General features: G+C 46.1%; 1 protein-coding gene across 1 annotated transcript in view; it reads left to right on the top strand.

Annotated features, from left to right (window-relative positions):
• Window positions 1-18,338, top strand: part of PAPPA (pappalysin 1) — a 183,823-nt gene that overhangs the window by 129,352 nt on the left and 36,133 nt on the right. Inside the window, exons 14-15 of the mRNA XM_009501274.2 lie at window positions 9,141-9,309; window positions 15,813-15,996. Of these exons, the coding sequence (XP_009499569.2) occupies window positions 9,141-9,309; window positions 15,813-15,996 (353 nt within the window). The remainder of the gene's footprint in view (window positions 1-9,140; window positions 9,310-15,812; window positions 15,997-18,338) is intronic.

Raw genomic sequence — 18,338 nt, 5'->3', positions numbered from 1 at the left:
CAGTTAACTCTCCATACATTCCCCAGTATGGCATCATTTTCCCCACTCACATGCCGGCCTCGATCTAAACCGCTTTGTGCTGCTAAAAGTGCTACAGGGACCTCCCACGGAAGCGGTCGCGCGGAGACAAAGTGATGCTTGTGCCCCAGCGGGGCCGGATCCTGCAAGGTGCTCGTCCCCGTGCAGCAGGTGCTTGGGCACCAGTATTCGTGGTGGTTTTATAGCTGGGGAAGGGCCCTCAGTACCTCTCCGGATCCGGCCCGTGTTTTGAAAAGCTCTGTGGGACCCCCCAGGATGAAAGGTTTATGGCTACCGTTTTATTCTTGTTGTTATTACAGACACATCAATAGATCACCACCAACCCCTCTCAGTCTCTGCTTTACAGCATCCCACAGAGATTGTGACCTTTCGTGGCCTCTGGTGCGGCAGCTTCATGGATCCTTTCAGTGAGGCAGTGAAAAGAAGAGGGGAGAATTTAGCAAAACCCCTGAAAGAATGATTTTTTTTTTTTTTATCTTTGTGAATTCAAAGTTGTGAGCAGTCGTCATACCATAGCGGCAGCAATAGTAAAACAAGTTGCATATCCCAGCAAACCTCTGCTCAGCCTCCTAGGCAAGCTGTCAGGCTTTTTGATAATGTTCTGGCTTGTTTTTAGGACCTGCTTTTATTCCAGGAAAGGCGGGAGGGTGAGAAGAGGGAGAGGGAAGGGAAAATAAATTTTAAAAAAAAGGAGTATATCTATAGCTAAATCAATCCAGTCAGTGTGTTCTGACCTAGATTCAAGGAGTCTGATCATTCTGTGCAATAGGTTGTATAAATTCAGAGGCCCAAAGACAGCAGGATCAAGTTTCAGATGAGAAGTCTACTTGTGGAAGTTTGGCCAAATCCCAGTGCAGGAACAGGGCAGAAAAAGAGCAAGAAAGACCCACTGGAAGGAGATGGTGAGCAGCAAAAGGGAGCTCGAGAGGGCTGAGATGCAGGACCACATTCCTGCCTCTCAAGTTTTCAGTAGGAATTGAACCACTTGTTCACTTACGAAATTAGAAGTGCTCTGTGTTTAGAAAGTTATTTCCTTAATAAAAAATGCATTCCCCTTAGGCAAAGCTTCAGTGAGCCTCTGCAGCCCAGCAAACTAACCTTTAGAAATCTCTTGAAGAAGAATCACCCGCCGCCGTTTGCCTCTGCTTTATTTCCTTCTTGTTTTGGGTTGGTTTTTAGGGTTTTTTGGACATTGTTTTCTTTTCTTGATGCGCTGAACCATCTCAGTCCCTTGCTCTCCAAAGCTTCCATCGGCGCCTCGCTTGTTCGGAGTAACTTGCAGAGTAACAGAGGTCTTGCAGGTTACAACGCTGGATTGATCATAAAGTTTCCCATGTCAGTCAAGGACCTAGAAACTCTCTGAAATAAAGCCCTGATCCAAAGCCAACTGAAATCAGTGGGATTTTTTCCATTGATGACAGTGCTATAGTGGAAAATCTCGGTTTGCCTTGTGATGGGATCGTTTTGGGTGACCATATATGATTGATTCTTCTGTACAAGAAACTCTAAGCAGTTCAGGTATCCAAGGTGTAGAGGAAGTTGTTCATTAAGTTGTGCAGCCAGGAAATAGGTGATACCTTTGCTGTCACCTGCCATCTTTTTCGTTTGTTATTTTACCCAATCCAGGAAGAACATAGAAAGAGGGAGTTTTTAGTTTGTTCTTAACCAGTTCAGAAGCTGGATGTGCGTTTTGTGCCTCCAATGCTCAGAGTCTCCCCATCAGATGCCCTTCGAGCACCAGTCCCACACTGCCCATGCTTCCCTTCTCCCATTTCCTCACTGGTTGCGTTTGCCTTAGATGATTTTTTAAATATTTATTTAATTTTTAAAGAAAATTTCCTTCCTATGTGTAAGCATCAATTTTACCGCTTTCATTTTCCTTAGGTAAACATGGATTTTTTTGCCTGCTTTTTGGCTTCTAAGAGATATTATTTCTTTCTCTTCAAGGAGAATTATTTTAGTTGGAGAGGATTTACAACCAGATATAAGCACTTTTAGGCAAGGGTGCAGATTTTAAATATGTGAGGGAAAAGAAATATATTGGCCTTTAAAAGTTAACACAGCTTTTATTTTGAGGGTGAATGGATCACTCCCATGGGTTAGTGACAACTTAATAACTGAAAATAAAACATGCGCTCACTCTTCTTTCTTAAAATATGTATTACAGTTAGTATTTGAGGAGAGAAAAAGGAGCTTAAAAGCAAAAGTCCCATTGAATTTTATAGGTAGTTGTCCTCAGTCATCGTTAGTGCTCTTGAACATCCATTCCATCCTTCTGAAGACATTTATAGAGGGTTTAAAAAAAATATGTTGTACTTTCCAGTTGTATTTTTCCAGTTGTTGGGGTTTTTTGCTGCAGCTGACCACAGGCTCTTTTTTGTTTTCAGCAAAAGTTTACCTCACTGCTGGAGATGTGCTGTAAAAACGCCACACGTTATTTTCACACTGCAGCCTTAGACCAGATATAACGTCCTAGTTAGTTCTTCTCTCGTGCTTTATAGCTCAAATTATTATACTTTCATTATTTCCTATTTAGCCTCATGGAATGGATGGTGAAATTGGGTGTGCAGACGCAGAGGTGTAATTTCCCACCCGCAGTCGCTCGAGCAGGAAGAAAGTCCGGGGCATTGGGGCTGCCTTCGACAGCGGTTCCTCAAAAATGAGGTTTTTGCCCTTTTCGCTGGGTAGGAATCATCAGCTGGGGGCCTCCCGTCCCTGGCAAGGCAGTCCTTGTGAAGTGCTGCCTTTCTTCGATGGCATTCCCCTGCCACGTTCACGAGGCCTGTCTTCTCCTCCATCCCGCCTGGTGCCATTTGTTCCTCTCCTGGAAACTGCAGGTGGGAGGCGTGAAAACCCAGGTAGACACCCCAATTCAGCTGTCAGAATTGTAGATTTCAGGAGTTTCCAGCTTTCTAATCCTCCATTAACTCAGTTTTTGGAATGAAGATAAGCCTCCCCTCCCCTGGAGCGGGCTCTGGCTGCCCGCGGCTCTCCAGCTGTACATGCCCCACGCTGTGCCTTCTGGTTAGTGTAGCAAAAAGATTTTCCTTTTCATTGTTTGGTTAAATATTGGTACGAACTCACTGTTACACCTGCAGAATTCTTTCTGCAGGGAAGATTTTGGGTTTGCCTTCCTCCATAAGTGTGTACATCAGGGCGTTTGAGAACTGGGGGGACCAGCACTGTAGACCAAGACCCAAGACCCACTCCTGGCCAATGCGGCATCGCCTGTCCTTGCCCCGGCCTCCACGGAGAGCCGTCCTCTGAGCTTTTGCCCTTTGCTGCCCCAAACAAGCCCCAGGGAGACGTAGCCCACTCCAGCTCTTCTCTTTGTATTGTTCCTCCTGCTGTCAGCTTCCCCAACAAAAAGTGATGGAGATAAATCTTCAGCAGTACAACAAATGCAACCGCCCTTTGTAACTCCGGGTTTTTTTTTTTCCCCTTTTTATAAGGGGGGGAGAAAAGGGTCTCCTCATCCTTTTTTTTGTGTGTGATTTAATGCAGCTTTCTGTTTCCCGATTCAGCTGCCTTTCCCCTGCCCTGCATTCTGTCATTAAGCGCAATCTCTGTCAGCTTGCTTCTGGTGAAATTAATGAATTTCTCACAGAACTGTTAATCATAGAAGCTTTGGTCCGTGACATGCGTTATAATTCAATGGGTTTTTAACCTTCGCCCCATTTTGGTAATTGGCAAACGGCATCATTTGGCTTTTATTAAAGTGGAAGGTGATGCGTTTTCTTTGTTTGCCTGGTCAGACTCTGGCAGGGAGGCCTGTGGGGCTGCTAACGCCCAGGCACACGGCCCCCCTTCCAGGCTGGCAGGGCAAAGGAAGGGGCTTTGAGAGCTTTATCGGTTCAATATGGACCCCCCCAGGCAGGAATATCTCACACGGCGGGGTGCAGGCAGGGTGCAGGCAGGCGGAAGGCAGAGTCAGTCCCCAGGAGAATGTTGCCCTGCCAGTGGTGGGGACAGCGGTGGGGACGTGCTGGCTCGTGCCTCTCCTTCCCCCACAGCTTACCTGGGGATGGATCAAGTGTTTTCTGTAAATGTCTGGGTTTATCTGCATTCCTGACCCTATCAGTTTGAGTTAAGGTTTTGTTGTGATTGTTATCAGAGTCAGGCCCAGCGGTATGGCAGTGAGATCACTGAAGGGACCACAGGTGATGCGACTCTTCTGGTCACTCTCATGGACCAGGTTTGAAGGCAAACACCTAAAAGGAAAGGGCCGCACAGGTTCACCGGTCCCCATTGAGCCCCGGGGATGCGGGCGGATGTTCTTTGAGAGTTTTGTTGTAGTACGAGGAGACCAGTGCGTTTTAGCTGAAGACTGAAGAAGGTAAATTCATTGCTGCCTTTGCAGTTCATACTTTTTGATTTCTACAGCAAGGAATGTGGTTAGCAGCCTTTGCTTTTCAATATGGTGCCTATATATTTGGATTAGAAAGTCCCTGCTCTTGCCTTTAGGGGAATCTCTACAGAGGAGAAGACAAACCCACTATAAGGATCAATCTGTTTAAAAAAACCTCAGAAGGTTTCCTCTGTGTGAGGTTTATGTATGGTGGTGTAGGACAAAACCAAAGTGTGCTTCAGAGCAGCAACCCAGGCTGTCCTGAACTGGGAAGAAGGAAGTTTTTCCTATGTACAATAGATAATGTTGTGGCTCTTCTCATAACAAGTGTATACTGTGGGCTTTTATGCTCACCTGTGCATATATATGTGTCAGAGCTATCATGAAGGAAACAAATAATTAGGGCACTATGTTAAGATGAGTTCTTGGAGAAGTGCTTGACTCCAGCATTAGGAAAAGAAATTTTGGCTGCCATAAACTTTTCGAAAGAGGAAGTTCTGGATTGTTTTTATGTGAGGAAGGAAGAGTTCCACTTAATTGTTATAATTCTCTGTAAACATGTTAAAATACAAATGTTTCTAGGATTGTGTCACTAAGACCCCAATTTAGCAAAGCCCTTAGCTATTTGCTTACATCCCCCTGTAGTCAAATCCATCAGTGGGACTTAACCGTGCTTTTGAAGTTAAGCACATATTTAAGTGCCTTGCTGAATTGGGGCCAATATTGGCACAGAGAAATAAAGATTTAGAGGATAATGACTGAGCTCATTTAGATTAAGGATTAGCAGAATGGATTTGAATAAAGTAAGAACTGGCTCAGAACTTCAGCCTACGTGTGAAGCTAACTCAGTTCAGGGCTTTTTACATCGTTGAAATGGTCTGCCTTGAACTATGTATTTTTAGCACGCTGCAGGCTGTGGAAAGTGTGCGAGAAATCCACAGCTCCTTGCACTCAGCTTGGTGTGAAAATGTCGCTTTGGGAAATCACACACTGGCGGGGCAAGAACGGGAACAGGTGAATCCTGCCACGGACCTAGTAAAATAAATGCCGCCAGGGAATATCCCAGGCGCCGGCAGTTGTTCGTTGCATGTATATCAGTAAATCGTTAGGGTGGTCCTTGGGTCCCTTGCATAGCTTTTGTCGAGACCAGCTCATGCTCTGGGAAGCGAGTCCCACGTGCATCTGGGGAGCTAGGATAGACGCAGGATGATTTGAAGTAGGCAGTTTTGATGAAGTCACCCAATTTTTGTTTGCAGGAAAATGGGATAAGCTGTCCCGTGCCAGGATTTCATTCTCAGATACTCTATATTGTTTCTTTCCCAATGAATGCATAGTTTCTGGAGCATGTGATGATTAACCACTGTTAAATGGCAGTACCCGTGCAAGAGCTTCTGTAACCCACAATTCTGTAATATAGATGTGATGGGTTCTTTGTCTAAACTTCCTACTTGGAGATATTAATTTCTCCTTCTTATTTCTGCATTTGCAGAACTCAATTCAGGATCATGACTTCAAAATTCATTGGGATTTACAGCTGACAGTAGCTGATACCAAATTGGAACCAGTAGCTAGAGAACCAGAAATATTTAAATTGGAAACATTTGGTGGCAGTGGTTGTTTTTTTACAAAAAGTGAATGGTTGTATTGTTTGTCACTGAAGTCATTCATATAGAGTTACAGACAGAGAGAGCTGCCCAGATGATCTGCTAACCGAGGCATAATCTGGAGCCTGGAGGGGGTGGCTAAAAATGTTCCCTGGCCATTTAAGAAGACCACAAGGGGACTTGTAAACAGAAAGAAGAACATCACAATAAGTGTTTCTTAATGCCTTTGTCTCTGGCGTTTCAGTTCTGCAGGACTTTTAAGCCCAGGCTTGCTCATCTGGTGTCCTGATATGAACTCAAGAAACCAGATTCTTTTTCTCCTTTACATTGATGGAAATGAAAAACGATGCCACTTACCGCGGTGACGTTCCTCCAGATTTCCCTTTGTGCGAATTGCAAAGGTTTTCTTAGGCTTATCCTTCTGTCTGAAGCCATTCAGGGCTGAATTGAGTGCTGCAATGATGTGTAGCACATTGATTCACGTAAGATATTAAATGAATTAGGTCTGCTATTATTTTATTTTTCCAACATTAGTGCAAAAAGGTTTTCTGATTTTGCGGGAGTTTTGCAACGGGCAGTCAAGGTTCTCAATGTGTACTTCTGAGAATGGCTTGGCAATGGTGCTCGCTTTTTTCCTCAATGAGTCAACTTCCTCGTCGCTGGAGCCCTGGCACGGGAGGAACTCATATTGCAGCCTCACCGCCTGACAAACGGAGGGGAGCAAAGTGGCGGTTAGCTTCCATGGGTAGGTATAACTGGGACGTGCAGGGAGGATTCGACAAGACACCATTCACCATTTACACTCCCACTCAACATCCACGTTCAGATATTCTTGCTAATGTTGATTGGTGACTTACTCAACCAGCAGTGCTCTGAGGTCAACAGCAAGGTACGGCTCCACTCGGGGAGCCACAGCGTGAGGCTGCCCGGGGCGCTGCTGCCAGACCAGAGTCAGGTCTGCGGTTCACGCCCCTGGGTGATGCGTGTTGGCATTTACAAGACAGTTGCACACGGCTGTTCTCCTCACCTCGTTTCTCCGCAAGAGGAGACCACCTGGGCGCCAGGATATACTGTCCACTTGTTCTTCCAGCGGCTCATCCACAGTCTTAACGATCAGTGCAAAGTGAAATCAATGGCGGCTGAAATTTGTATGTCAGGCTGTGAGTTGCCGTGACTGGAAAGCATGCATGAAACCAGTGGTATGCGGGGGAGGATCCTGCTGAAGGCAGGCTCGCTCCGTGTAGGTCAGCACTGGCAGAGGACCATCCCTTCTGCAGAAGTAACGAGCATCACAGTTGTAGCGCTGATAGACAGGCTGCTGTTTGTTGCATACAAGGGTATTGCGTTGGCTGACACAGAGGTGGAATTCTCCTTCCTCAGTCCTGTCAGCGGCAATGCTTTGTGTACAATGAGGAAATAAGACCTTTCTGAATGCAGAAATTGTTTATGGCTCATAGCCCTCCAGGGAAGGGCCGCCACTGAACAAGCAAACTTAAATTACAAGCAGCGGGCACTTCCCATATAGCACTAGTCTGGGACAGAGAAATGAGTTGTGGAGGTACATAATCCTGTAGTTTAATCTGATCTAGAGCTCAGTAGAGACATGTGCAGATGTGCTTCTCTATCAGTAACGTGGGGATAACAATACCAGCCCAGGTGTCTCACAGGGGTGTCATGAAAATTAATTAGATAATGTCTGCACAATGCTTTGAACGCAGCAAAACACCACGCACATGCTAAGTTCTGTGCTTACTAAGGCGGATGGGGGTTTGGTGCCTGTTAACCCTTTTTCTAGGAGGCAGGAATAGCTTGCTTGTAATCCGTTTCAAAAAATGGGTATTGATGCATTGCTTTCCCTTCTTTCTGTAACTTCTGTGTTTCAGGTTCTTCTCTATCCACGTAGATGGTGAAATAAGTCAAGGTTTTCCCTCCTCAGAATTAATTTAACTGTATTTAATTTAAGTTCATTTTAAATTTCAGCAGAGGCATATCACCTTATGGGAATCCTTAACCCCAGAAATTTTGTCTCTAATCCAGCAAAACGTCTTTGCCCACAGAATCACAGAATGGTTTGGGTTGGGAGGCACCTTTAAAGGTCACCTAGTCCAACGCCCTGCAGTGAGCAGGGACATCAACTAGACCAGTTGCTCACAGCCCTGTCCAATCTGATTTCGAATGTTTCCAGGGGTGGGGCATCGACCACCTCTCTGGGCAACCTGGGCCAGGGTTTCACCACCATCAGTGTAAAAAATTTATTCCTTTTATCTAGTCTGAATGTTTTAAGACGCTCAGCATTTTCATTGCCCTTTAGCTGAGGGACTGCCCCATACTTCACATTTGAACATGTGCTATAATGTTTGACTCGGGTCATCAGACATGGTGAAAGATTTTGTGTCAACCAGACATCTCTGTGTATACAAAAATAAAACAAAAACCTCTTTTTACAAGTTGTGCTAAATGTAACAGTAATTTACTGTAGGGAGAGCAGACAGTTTCCATCCTGGAAAACATTTTATGGACGGCAGGACAGCAACTGGAGAGATCTGAAATGACAGCGTGCTGCTGAGCTTGATAAGAGCTTATCAACACAGCTACACAGCTGATGTTTGGTGTTCCTCATGAAGTGGAATAAAATGAATGTGTTGATTTCAATCAAGTTTCTCAAAGATAAGAGTGTCTATCACAGGAACCCCTCCTCACACGCGCACACATGCACACTTATCACTGGCAATATCGGGCACTCCTGAATTCGGCAGAGGTTTAAAATTGGATGGAGCATAAGGACTGCTCTTGGAGGGAGAGTGCTCTCGTGGGAGGGATGGACGCATGTTGGTCCAGGACTAGGAAGGCCACAGCGTAGTTAAATACTGCAGAACAGATCATTCTGTGGAATTGGCAGGCTCTTCCCTTTTGCCACAAGACCTGTAATTTTCTTTCATTGTCATCACTGTTACCACTGTCCCTCCCTTCGGAAGACACAGCTAGAGGGTGTGCTCGTTGGTGAAGAGCCCTTTGCCGAATCGGGTTCAGTATGCACGCTGCGTACCTGCTGCCTGGCAAGCGATGAGTTTGTCAGTCAGACACACTTGCCTTTGTGGAATGAATTAAATGAATTGAATGAAAAATACCACTTCTTGTCTCCCACTTAGCTGTGTCCACTACTCCTGCGAAGCCACCGACTGCCAAAAGCTGGAGATCGAGAACGCGCTGCTGAACTGCACCGGTGGCGGCTGGTACAGCGGTGCCCAGTGCAACGTGAGCTGCAAGACAGGCTACATTTTGCAAGTCCAGCGAGACGATGATCTCAGCAAGAGCCAGGTTTGTTCTGCTGGTTTTGTATGGCCCACAAGACAGGGATGAGCAAACAGATGTGGAGAAATTGAGAAATAACTCAGCCTAAAACCCAATATCTCAGCTCAGCCTTGGGACAAGACCTTATCCAAATACTCATCAGAATAGGAGCCATCTGCACTGTGTAGGAAGAGGTAACTGACAGTGAGCAAAGCTCAGATGTTCCCCAAATTGAGAAATTTTTAGCCCAAAAGGTTTAAATATGTGTTCAGGTCTTCTCTGATCTCCCTGGCTGAACTCAGCCAAACAGTGTTTCTTGGGTTGGTTTTATGGGGGTGGGGTGTTTTGGTTTTTTGCACAACTGGTTTCTGGGCAAAATATCTCATTTTATTCCTTGGGTTGAGGCTAATAGTGTCTTAACTCCTTTGCAGTGTTTCAGTCCATCTGCTCCCAACCACACCCTGGCACTGCAGAAATCCATGGTATCAAGGGGGTGGAAAAAGCACACAAACCTTTTTGCTTCCAAACAAAGCACCGACAACCTACCCCAGTGGGCCAGGGAGTGCTCCCCCATCTTCTCTAAGCCATGCATTAATGATCCAGTCCTAGAAAAGCAGCATGTCTTGATGCAATGAGTGGGGTATTGAGGAAAGCTATCAATTTCTTTAAACATCAAAAAACCGCAGGTTCTTTGTGCTGGGGGAGGTGGACGAGGTGTCTGTGCAGCATGGCCCAGCCTCGGCGTGCAGCTGGGCGGCAGGGCAGGCACCCCCGTTTGCGCTCCCATCCCTAGCGCTGCCGGATCCCGTGAGCGCGGCGTGGGGGTGGTTTCCCCCGTCGGCACCTTCTCACGTGTTGTCGGGGCAGCACGCACATCTGGGGCCAGGGAGGGCTCGGGGCAGGCAGCCGGGCTCGGCAGCCTGTCTGTATTTGTGAAATACTGTGTTCTTCATCAGCTCGCAGAGGGGGGAGACAGAGTGGAGGGGAATGAGTCAGCCCTTTCAACTCAATTACAAAACAAATACAGGACCCCGCGAGCTGGGCCTCTTCCATCCTAATTGGCATCAGCACCAGAACCCCAGCTCCAGCTGAGCATTTTTACAGAACAGAAAACAAGTTCTCAAACGAGTCTGAATGGCTGAACCAGGAAATAGTTGGAAGGGATCTGTACATTGAGCACACAGGAATCCCAAACCAAATAAAACAGCCTAAACATGTTTCACCAGTGCTGTGTTATTTAAACGCAAGAAGTACCTTTTGGGGAGGCTCAGCCAACTGTATATGGGTTTGCTCTGAGATGTTTGGTTTCAGAGCCTTGATCAGACTCATGTGACAGGAGTGGAGGATTTTAGCACCCCAGCTAACGTGATTCACTGCCTATTACAATATGCTTCCTCTCACCCTGGTCTACTATTGCACTTCATCATCTTTTTTCCTCTGATAAAACCCCTGAGGCCAATAGCTTTGTTTTGCTCAGTGCTGTGCATTCAGTGTTCAAATCAGAGAAGGAGCTGGAGCATCTTAAAGATAGCCATGTTCAGCTAAGCACATGAACCGTGCTTTAAAAGTTTATTCATGTGCTTCAGAGCTTGGTTGAAAAAAAATGGACAGTTTCTTTCACTATCATCTTGTTTCATTTCTTTGTGTCAGGTGCTCCAAAGCAGAACTTGGGGAACATGTAGACAAGATATGAATTATCCAAGGAAGTCCAGAATCCGTGGTTTGGATTCCTCGTACTGTGTTGTACGGAATTGTGTTGTGCTCCTTTCGGAATTGTTTCCCAGCTTCAGGTCCTCTTCTGATCACAAGCCTTTGGATATGAGATAGGGCATGTGGGTTGTTATCTACGGCCAGAGGGACCTTCTGCCACGATTGAGGAACCTTGCACAAAGCTGTTGGTAGTTCCACTGTTGTCATTTAGTTGGATATTTTGCTTGTTTAAATAATTTTAGGGTCTAGAGCTATTTTTTTTTCTCATTTACCATGGCAGTGTGGCCTACACAAAGAAGAGGAGGAAGGAAAGTAGCTTTGCATATGCTAATGTTTCACGTTCTTGGGTAGGAAGGAGGCTGAGGTGAGGTGCAATGTCTCAAAGAGCAGACTGAACATCGGTGGCCCATGACCACTGCATGCTGATGAATATGACTGACAGAATAGTGAAAACACCCTGGTTTAGCATCTGAACCACATTTGTCTTCCATATTTCACTGAAAGACAGAAAAAAGGGGTGAACAGAGAATTAAAAGCAAAATTTTCAAAAGCACCTCAGATGTAGGGGCACAAGTCACATTTCAAATCAATCTTTTACATCTAAGGGGTCTTTGAAAATCTTCTTAACAGTTTCTGCACTTTCTGGCCTCTGTGTCTTCTGAAGCCACCATTTTAATCAGTCTTAGGGCAAAAAATTCATTCATCTCTGCTCTCTGAGAAGCTCCCATTCCCAAATTCTATTAAAACTCCATAAAATCACCAAACCCTAAAAACCGTCAGCACTATGTGCAGAAGAAACTGTTTGCTATTTGAAAATAATAAAAAAAAAAGCTGAGCTGTTTACAGACTCTCGGCCTCTCCTCATTTAGGGACTTCAGCAACAACAACAATAAAGGGTTTGCCTAGTGATGGAGCAAAATCCTTCGTGTATCTTTCTCACAAAGAAGATCTCGGGATGTTTTCATTTCCCCCCAATTTCTTCCCACCCCCTGACAACTCCATCACTCTTTCTTCTCTTCTCCCCCTTTCCCCCTTTGTCTTTCACTGTTTTCCTCCCCCTTGTCCTTCGCTGAAAGCCCCGCTCATTCAGTTACTTGTTGTCATCTCTCCTTGAAGCTACCACCACTGCTGCTCTGGTCAAGAGGTGTTATTTAAAACCCAGCAGCTCCCTAATGTTGTGCAAAGGCATCATCAATCATGCCAGGAAAAGAAAGCGCGGCTCATGTGGGTTCAATTAGAGGCACAGTAGTGGGCAGAAGTGGAAGAATACTTAGAGGGGAGGGCACAGCTGTTCATTTTTAAGGAGAGGAAACTTCACACGTGAAGCATCGCTTGAAGAAGGAGCCGGCTGCGATCTTGGGCAGCAGGAAGGAGACATGAATTCTCCCAGGCTGTTAAAAGTCCCAAGAAACAAATCTTTCTGGCACCAGATTTGTTTAAGTTTGCATCCTCTTCACTGTACTGCACGCTGTATCTTTGGAGGCCCTCTTTTTTTGTCCTCTTTTCTCCTCCTTGCCTCCCTCCCCCCGCCTCCTTGCATAAGCCTCTTTTGGAAGGCAGGACATGAAGGGAAGCGGTTGCTGCGATGCCAGTCAAAGCAGCACAAAGTGCCCAAAGTGACAGCTAATAAACCAGATGAGAAAGCCAAGTGCTTCGTATGGACTGCTGTGAGCTGGGTGACCTTGTCAGATCAGACAGGCGAAACAGGCACGTGCCTGCTCAGGCTTCGGGTGGGAGATGTGGATGCTGCCACAGAGCCAACGGCGGCACTGCTCAGGCTGTCGACTGGGAATACCCCCGAGGTGCAGCGTGGTGCTGGGGAGAGCCGGGCTCCCGCTCAGCAGCCTGGCGTCCTGCCCTGCAATGATCCCACCTTCGGGTGGGACTTCACAAGAGGGAGAAACTGAAAGCTGGTGGGTGCCATCTGCAATAATTTCCACGTTAGGGCTGTCCTGCCTGCGTTCAGTCAAAGCCACTGGCCTTTGTCTCCATTGCGGGGAATGTTCCCTGTTATGTTCTGCTGCAGAAATGCATGTGCTCCTATTGCTTGAAGTGATGACATGATAGACATGCTCTAAAATGCGCCATTATTATGTCTGACCCTGACAACCTCAGCTTCCATCATACAAAGTGTGGAACAAATTACTGGAAAAAGCTGAGAAGCCAGGGTCTTACCCGCATGGGCATAGCTTCTCTGTGTGGGAACGGCCCTGCAGTCGGCCAGGAAGAGGAAAAGCCGTATAGGTCTGTAAGAAAGTGATTCTACCAGATTTGGTTAGTGTTTTGGTTGGGAAAGTACCATGGGGAAAAACCCAGAGATGAAAACATGAAGAGACTTTTATTTGTCACATCAAGGTCTAGAAGAGGGGCAGAAATAGAGTGCCGTGGGAGTACAGTTGTGATGAGGGATCCCTTCCAAGGAGGGGCCACCCCAGGCACGTTGCATTTCCAGCAGGCTGTAGCGTCCTGCTGCTTCCTGCTAACAAAGACCACGGCTGCAGCTGAAATCCTCTCACAAGTGTTAGCTTGGGCAAAATGGGTTTGCCCATTTTCTGGAAGGTGTGACTGTCTTGCACAGATACTGCTTCTTTCTAAATTTTTTGCGTTATATTCCGGATTCTGAATTTGCACTGTTTATTTGGTGTTCTGTAGAGGTACACCTGATGTGCTATCCTGTCGTTAGAGGAACTCCCTTGTGCACCATACTGTGTCTCAGCAGCCAGTATCAGCTAGTAGAAGTAATCATTTATTCCTACGCTAGATCACACCAACACTAATAGCTGAATTCTTGGAGCGGAATCTCCTATCACTGATAGAGCTTCCCTGTGGTCAGTGTGGATGCAGCATCCAGCAAGATACAGTGCAAGACCTATGTCTTTTCCAGAACATTTGGATAGCCCCTGACATCAATAGCTTGGCTTTGTGTTTTAACCTCCTGCTGTCGAGGTGCCCGGCATCCACGGTGCTAGAGTGTTATTTGATGTGAAGGGAAATGGAGGCTTTGCTGAATGCTGGAGCCGCCCAGCCTGGCGTGCAAATGTGGTGGTGATGCTGCTGTGCGTATGCGCTGTGAAGAGCTGGAAGTATGCTGTCTCACCCCTTCTCCTGTGGCCATCGCACCGCGACTTCCTGCAAGCACAGGCATCTCCAAGTCATCCGCTGCCTACAGAAGATACATACTTGTTAATAGTGCAGATATTCTGATAAGCCACAAAGGCAGAATTAACTGCCACTGGGGAGCAAAATGATTGGGAATGAGAACACAGGGTGTCCCTTCACCTGAGCGCTCCGAGAATCCCAGAATGTGCTACTCTAAATTTGGAGAAAAGACATTTTTTTCCATCAGCAGTGCTCCCTGTTTAAATAAACTCCACAGTCTAGAAAAGGGGTTTTGTGCCCACTTGGGAAGTGTCCAGTTTCTCAGCTCTGGGACTGCTTTTTCCATTCTGAATGCAACCATATATCAAAGGGAGACAGGTCTGAACTTCTGTTGAAACCATTAGGGTGTTTTTGCAAAAAGGGAATCCAGGTCCCTTTGATGTGTGCTAGAAAAATTCCCCTTCCTTTTATAAACCCAGATCAATGGTCGGCGGTGCAAATCTCCTGTGAGCGTCCCAGCCCTGAATAAAACATTCCCTGGAGGCAGAGGAGTGCTGCTGTACGGCTTGGTCAGATTCCTCGCTGGCATCTTCCCCTTCTCGTGTTTGGGTTTCTCACATTTCTTTTTCTTCTGTCCCTCTCTTTATTCTGGTGTGGAGGGAAGAGTCCTTCTTTCAGATTCTTCACTTATAGTTTTTAATAATTTTCCCTTTTTAATTAGAAAGTTAAAAGTTGTTTATTCTGTTCTCTTTGGCAACATCTTGTTGTCCTTCATCTTAGCTTTGGATGGGTGGCTCCTTTACCTCCCCCCCTTTTTTTTTTTCTCTCTCCCTGGCACTTCAGGCTTGCAATGTGCTGCATTGTTTGGACTATTCTTCAAATCCACAGAAGCATAGCTTCTGGGTAGCTGTGTAGTAAGAGTGACATTAGGGAGGTCAGAGCACAGGTACTGACTCTGTAGTGAGCCTCTCAAGTGCCAGGTGAATGTATAGGCAGGATGCTCTTGGGTCTGTCCATTGCAAACTCCTCCAGGAAGAAGCTGTCTCTCAGGTGTGCGCGTCGCCAGTGCCAGGGCAGCAGCGCCCTGATTTCATCCGGAGCCTCGGGGCACTCTGATAGTAGAAGCCGTAACAGCAGCTGTCAGTATCTGAACACGATGTTGGCATGGCCCAGGCCACCTCCCTCGGTACCCCAGTCCAAGGGTCACTGACACCTCTTGGGAGAGCCTTGGGATGGAGTCCCAAATGGGTTCATGTCAGGTTGGACTTTAATTCAAACCCAAGAGTGCGTTTGACTATTCAGAACTACATGGGGATGCCCGTGGAGTGGCTGTGTCACTGCAAAGGTGACAGGGACCGGGGATAGCTGTCAGCTCCAAACAGCTCAGACTTGCGCGCTGCTTTCTGATCACAGGGCAGAGCTGCAGCTTTCCCAGCTCGTCTCAGGAGGCGATGCAGACAAGAGTTCTGATTATTTGTAGTGCTCCGCTCTTTGTATGGAAGCGCTTTGGTGTCTCGCTCCAGAGGTGACAGAAATACATCCTGGTGCTCTTACACCGTTTTTTGTGGGACTTGGTGTTTTTAGTAGCTGCTGTCCAGGTGGTGATGGTAGTGATCAGGCCCAGTTTTGCTTGACTTGAGAGCCAAAGTAAATAGTCTTGAAATGGTTTTGATCTCTCCCTTGCCGGCTGTGGTAGCTGTAGGCATGTGTCTTTTTTCCAGATGGAGACCAGCATCACCATGACTTGCACGGATGGGAAGTGGAACAAGCAGGTGACCTGCGAGCCTGTGGACTGCGGTGTCCCAGACCAGTACCATGTCTACCCAGCGACCTTCAACTGCAGCGAGGGGACCACCTTTGGCAAGAAATGCTCCTTCACTTGCCGACCTCCTGCTCTTCTGAAAGGTATTGAGGGCGTCTGTGCAGTGACCTGGGGATAGCCGCACAGCTAACACAGACTGTTCCTAGTAATATATGTTACTCTCGCTGTTGTTTTAGAATTATTCATGATATTTTAAGTATGAAGAATTATGAGACTCTCCAGGAAGGTTTATTTATTTTAGAAGTTAAGTTCCTTTGCATCTCTCTATTACCTTCCTTTGACCTTGCCTTGATCACGGCTGGCCAGGCAGTAATGACAGTGAATATTGCTTCCATACAACCAAAACATGGAAAAGTCATGGGGATAAATCAAATTGAACTCTCTCATCTTCTTTCCCATGCCTTCTCTGTTTTCTGTGTCTGCCTCCCTTCTATGCCTCCTCCATGTATTTGGAAGGGCAGGAGAAGACTGAAAAGTCCCATGTCCCAGTGGCACAGTCCCCCATCACTATTTTTCCTAGTCTACCCATCACACCTCCTTTTCCACACTTCATCTGACCTTTCTCTCCTTTGCTTGTTTGGGACTTTCTACAATTTTTTCCTTAAAAATAACACACTTTTCTGCCTTCTTTCCTTTCCTCCCCTACCTTATTCCCTGCTGCTTTTCTGCTAGCATCCCCATCATCTTCTCACCATCATCAACTCTTCTGCTCACTGGCACATCACCCTTTTTGGTCAGGTCCTCAGGAAACAAGAAAAGGTATCACTGTATTTGAAGGAACATTACAGCCAAATTAACTTGTCATCTTGCAGGGGAGTATTCTTAACTGCTCTTGTCAACGCAGGTACAAATGCTGTATAAGCTTTTTTCGTACATGTGGTCTCACTTTTTCTGCTAGGATTCATTGCACTGGAAGTATTCTTCTTTTCCATGAAAGGATATGGTGATTTCTTCATATATAACCAAATTGCTTAATTCTTTTAACTCTGATTTAGGAGGGTAACCTCAAGCAGCCAACACGCAGTGAAAGTTAAGACTACTCAAAGGGGAGATTTTTATCAAAGAATTCCCTTTTTTTGCCCATACACTCAGAGGGTCATCTTCAACAAGAGGTGTTTTTTCATTGAAAATGCCTGGAATTTTTTTGAGGGGGTGGTGAAAACAATGATATTCATTATGACCAACAAGAGCTTCAGCTGATGCCTCCAGCGGAGGTAGCTGGAGGGTGATAGCCAACCCCCGGGTCAGGGGGTGCAGCTGTGGTGTGTAGCATCACTTCACTTTTGTCCAGAAACTCTGTGAACTGTAAGGTAAAGGCATCATTTGGTGTACAGCCATCGGTGATGACTAATAGATGTGGTCACTAAGCTTCTGGAGAATGGCGTTCGAATGACTCATGCCTAATTCAATCACTGACGTCATGACAGCCACTGTTGCTAATGTCACAGCTTATCACTTTGCAGTGGCAACTATGATATCACCAGGGCTGGTCTGCAGAGCTGCTGCGTGAGTCAGAGCAGAGGAGCATGCTGGTGCTCTAGAAAAGAGCTCCCTTCTGCACAAAATACCTCTGCAATCATCTGCAGTTGGGGAGGGGAGAGAGAAAGCCAGGGCTGATTTAATGCGGCTTCTCTTATCTTTGTGGGTAGGGCAGGAGGGCTCCTCCACATACCTTCCTGAGCCCTCCAGAGCCTTTTGTTTTCTTCTTCTTTGAATTTCAGCCTCATGCCCCGGCTCTCTTCCTTCCCTCTCAGAGAGATGGCATTGCTCTGGGGTTAGCAGTTTGTCAGTATTATTTGGGATAACTCCAAAGTTGGCTTACTGTTGAAAATGTGCCTTGTGGGTTGAGAAGAGTTCCTGCAGCAGTGTTCGGGGATTTCAATAGAGTATTAGGGATTTTTGAAGGGTTAGTGGCTCATAGCTGTGCTTTGTTTCTTAGGAAAAGCTTATTCCTTTTCAACATACAGTATAAAATAACAAAGAATGTAAAATACACTGAGACTAGGCTACTTTTAGCTTAACCTTCTGAAGTCAAGTAGGTCATAGCAGAGGCAAATAGATCTATTGTACCTTTTACCTTTGAGATGCTGGCCAAGAAAGCTTCCTAAGGAAAACGAGTCTCTAATGAGTATTATGAATCGTATTTATCACAGTAGTCCCCAAGGACTGAGAGTCCCCAGCTGAGAATGGCTCCTCATTGTGTTGGACTAGTGACTCTAATACTAACAGATGCTGCTCCAAAAGGCTCGAAATTGAAATAAAAAGGACAGATTCAGGGAAGAGATATAACACAGAAGCAGAATGAAGAATGTAATGGCACCAAACCCTCTGTTAATGCCATGACTTTGGAGAGGAGGGGGTTGATGTGTGAAGCAAGCTTCCTTTCAGAGAAGAACAAAATAAGGAAGAGAAATATAAAAGATTA

This window comes from Phalacrocorax carbo, chromosome 18 (genome assembly GCF_963921805.1).
Source record: "Phalacrocorax carbo chromosome 18, bPhaCar2.1, whole genome shotgun sequence".
NCBI lineage: Eukaryota > Metazoa > Chordata > Aves > Suliformes > Phalacrocoracidae > Phalacrocorax > Phalacrocorax carbo.
The sequence above is the reverse complement of the archived record's forward strand: the minus strand, read 5'-3'. Positions and strand labels throughout refer to the sequence as shown.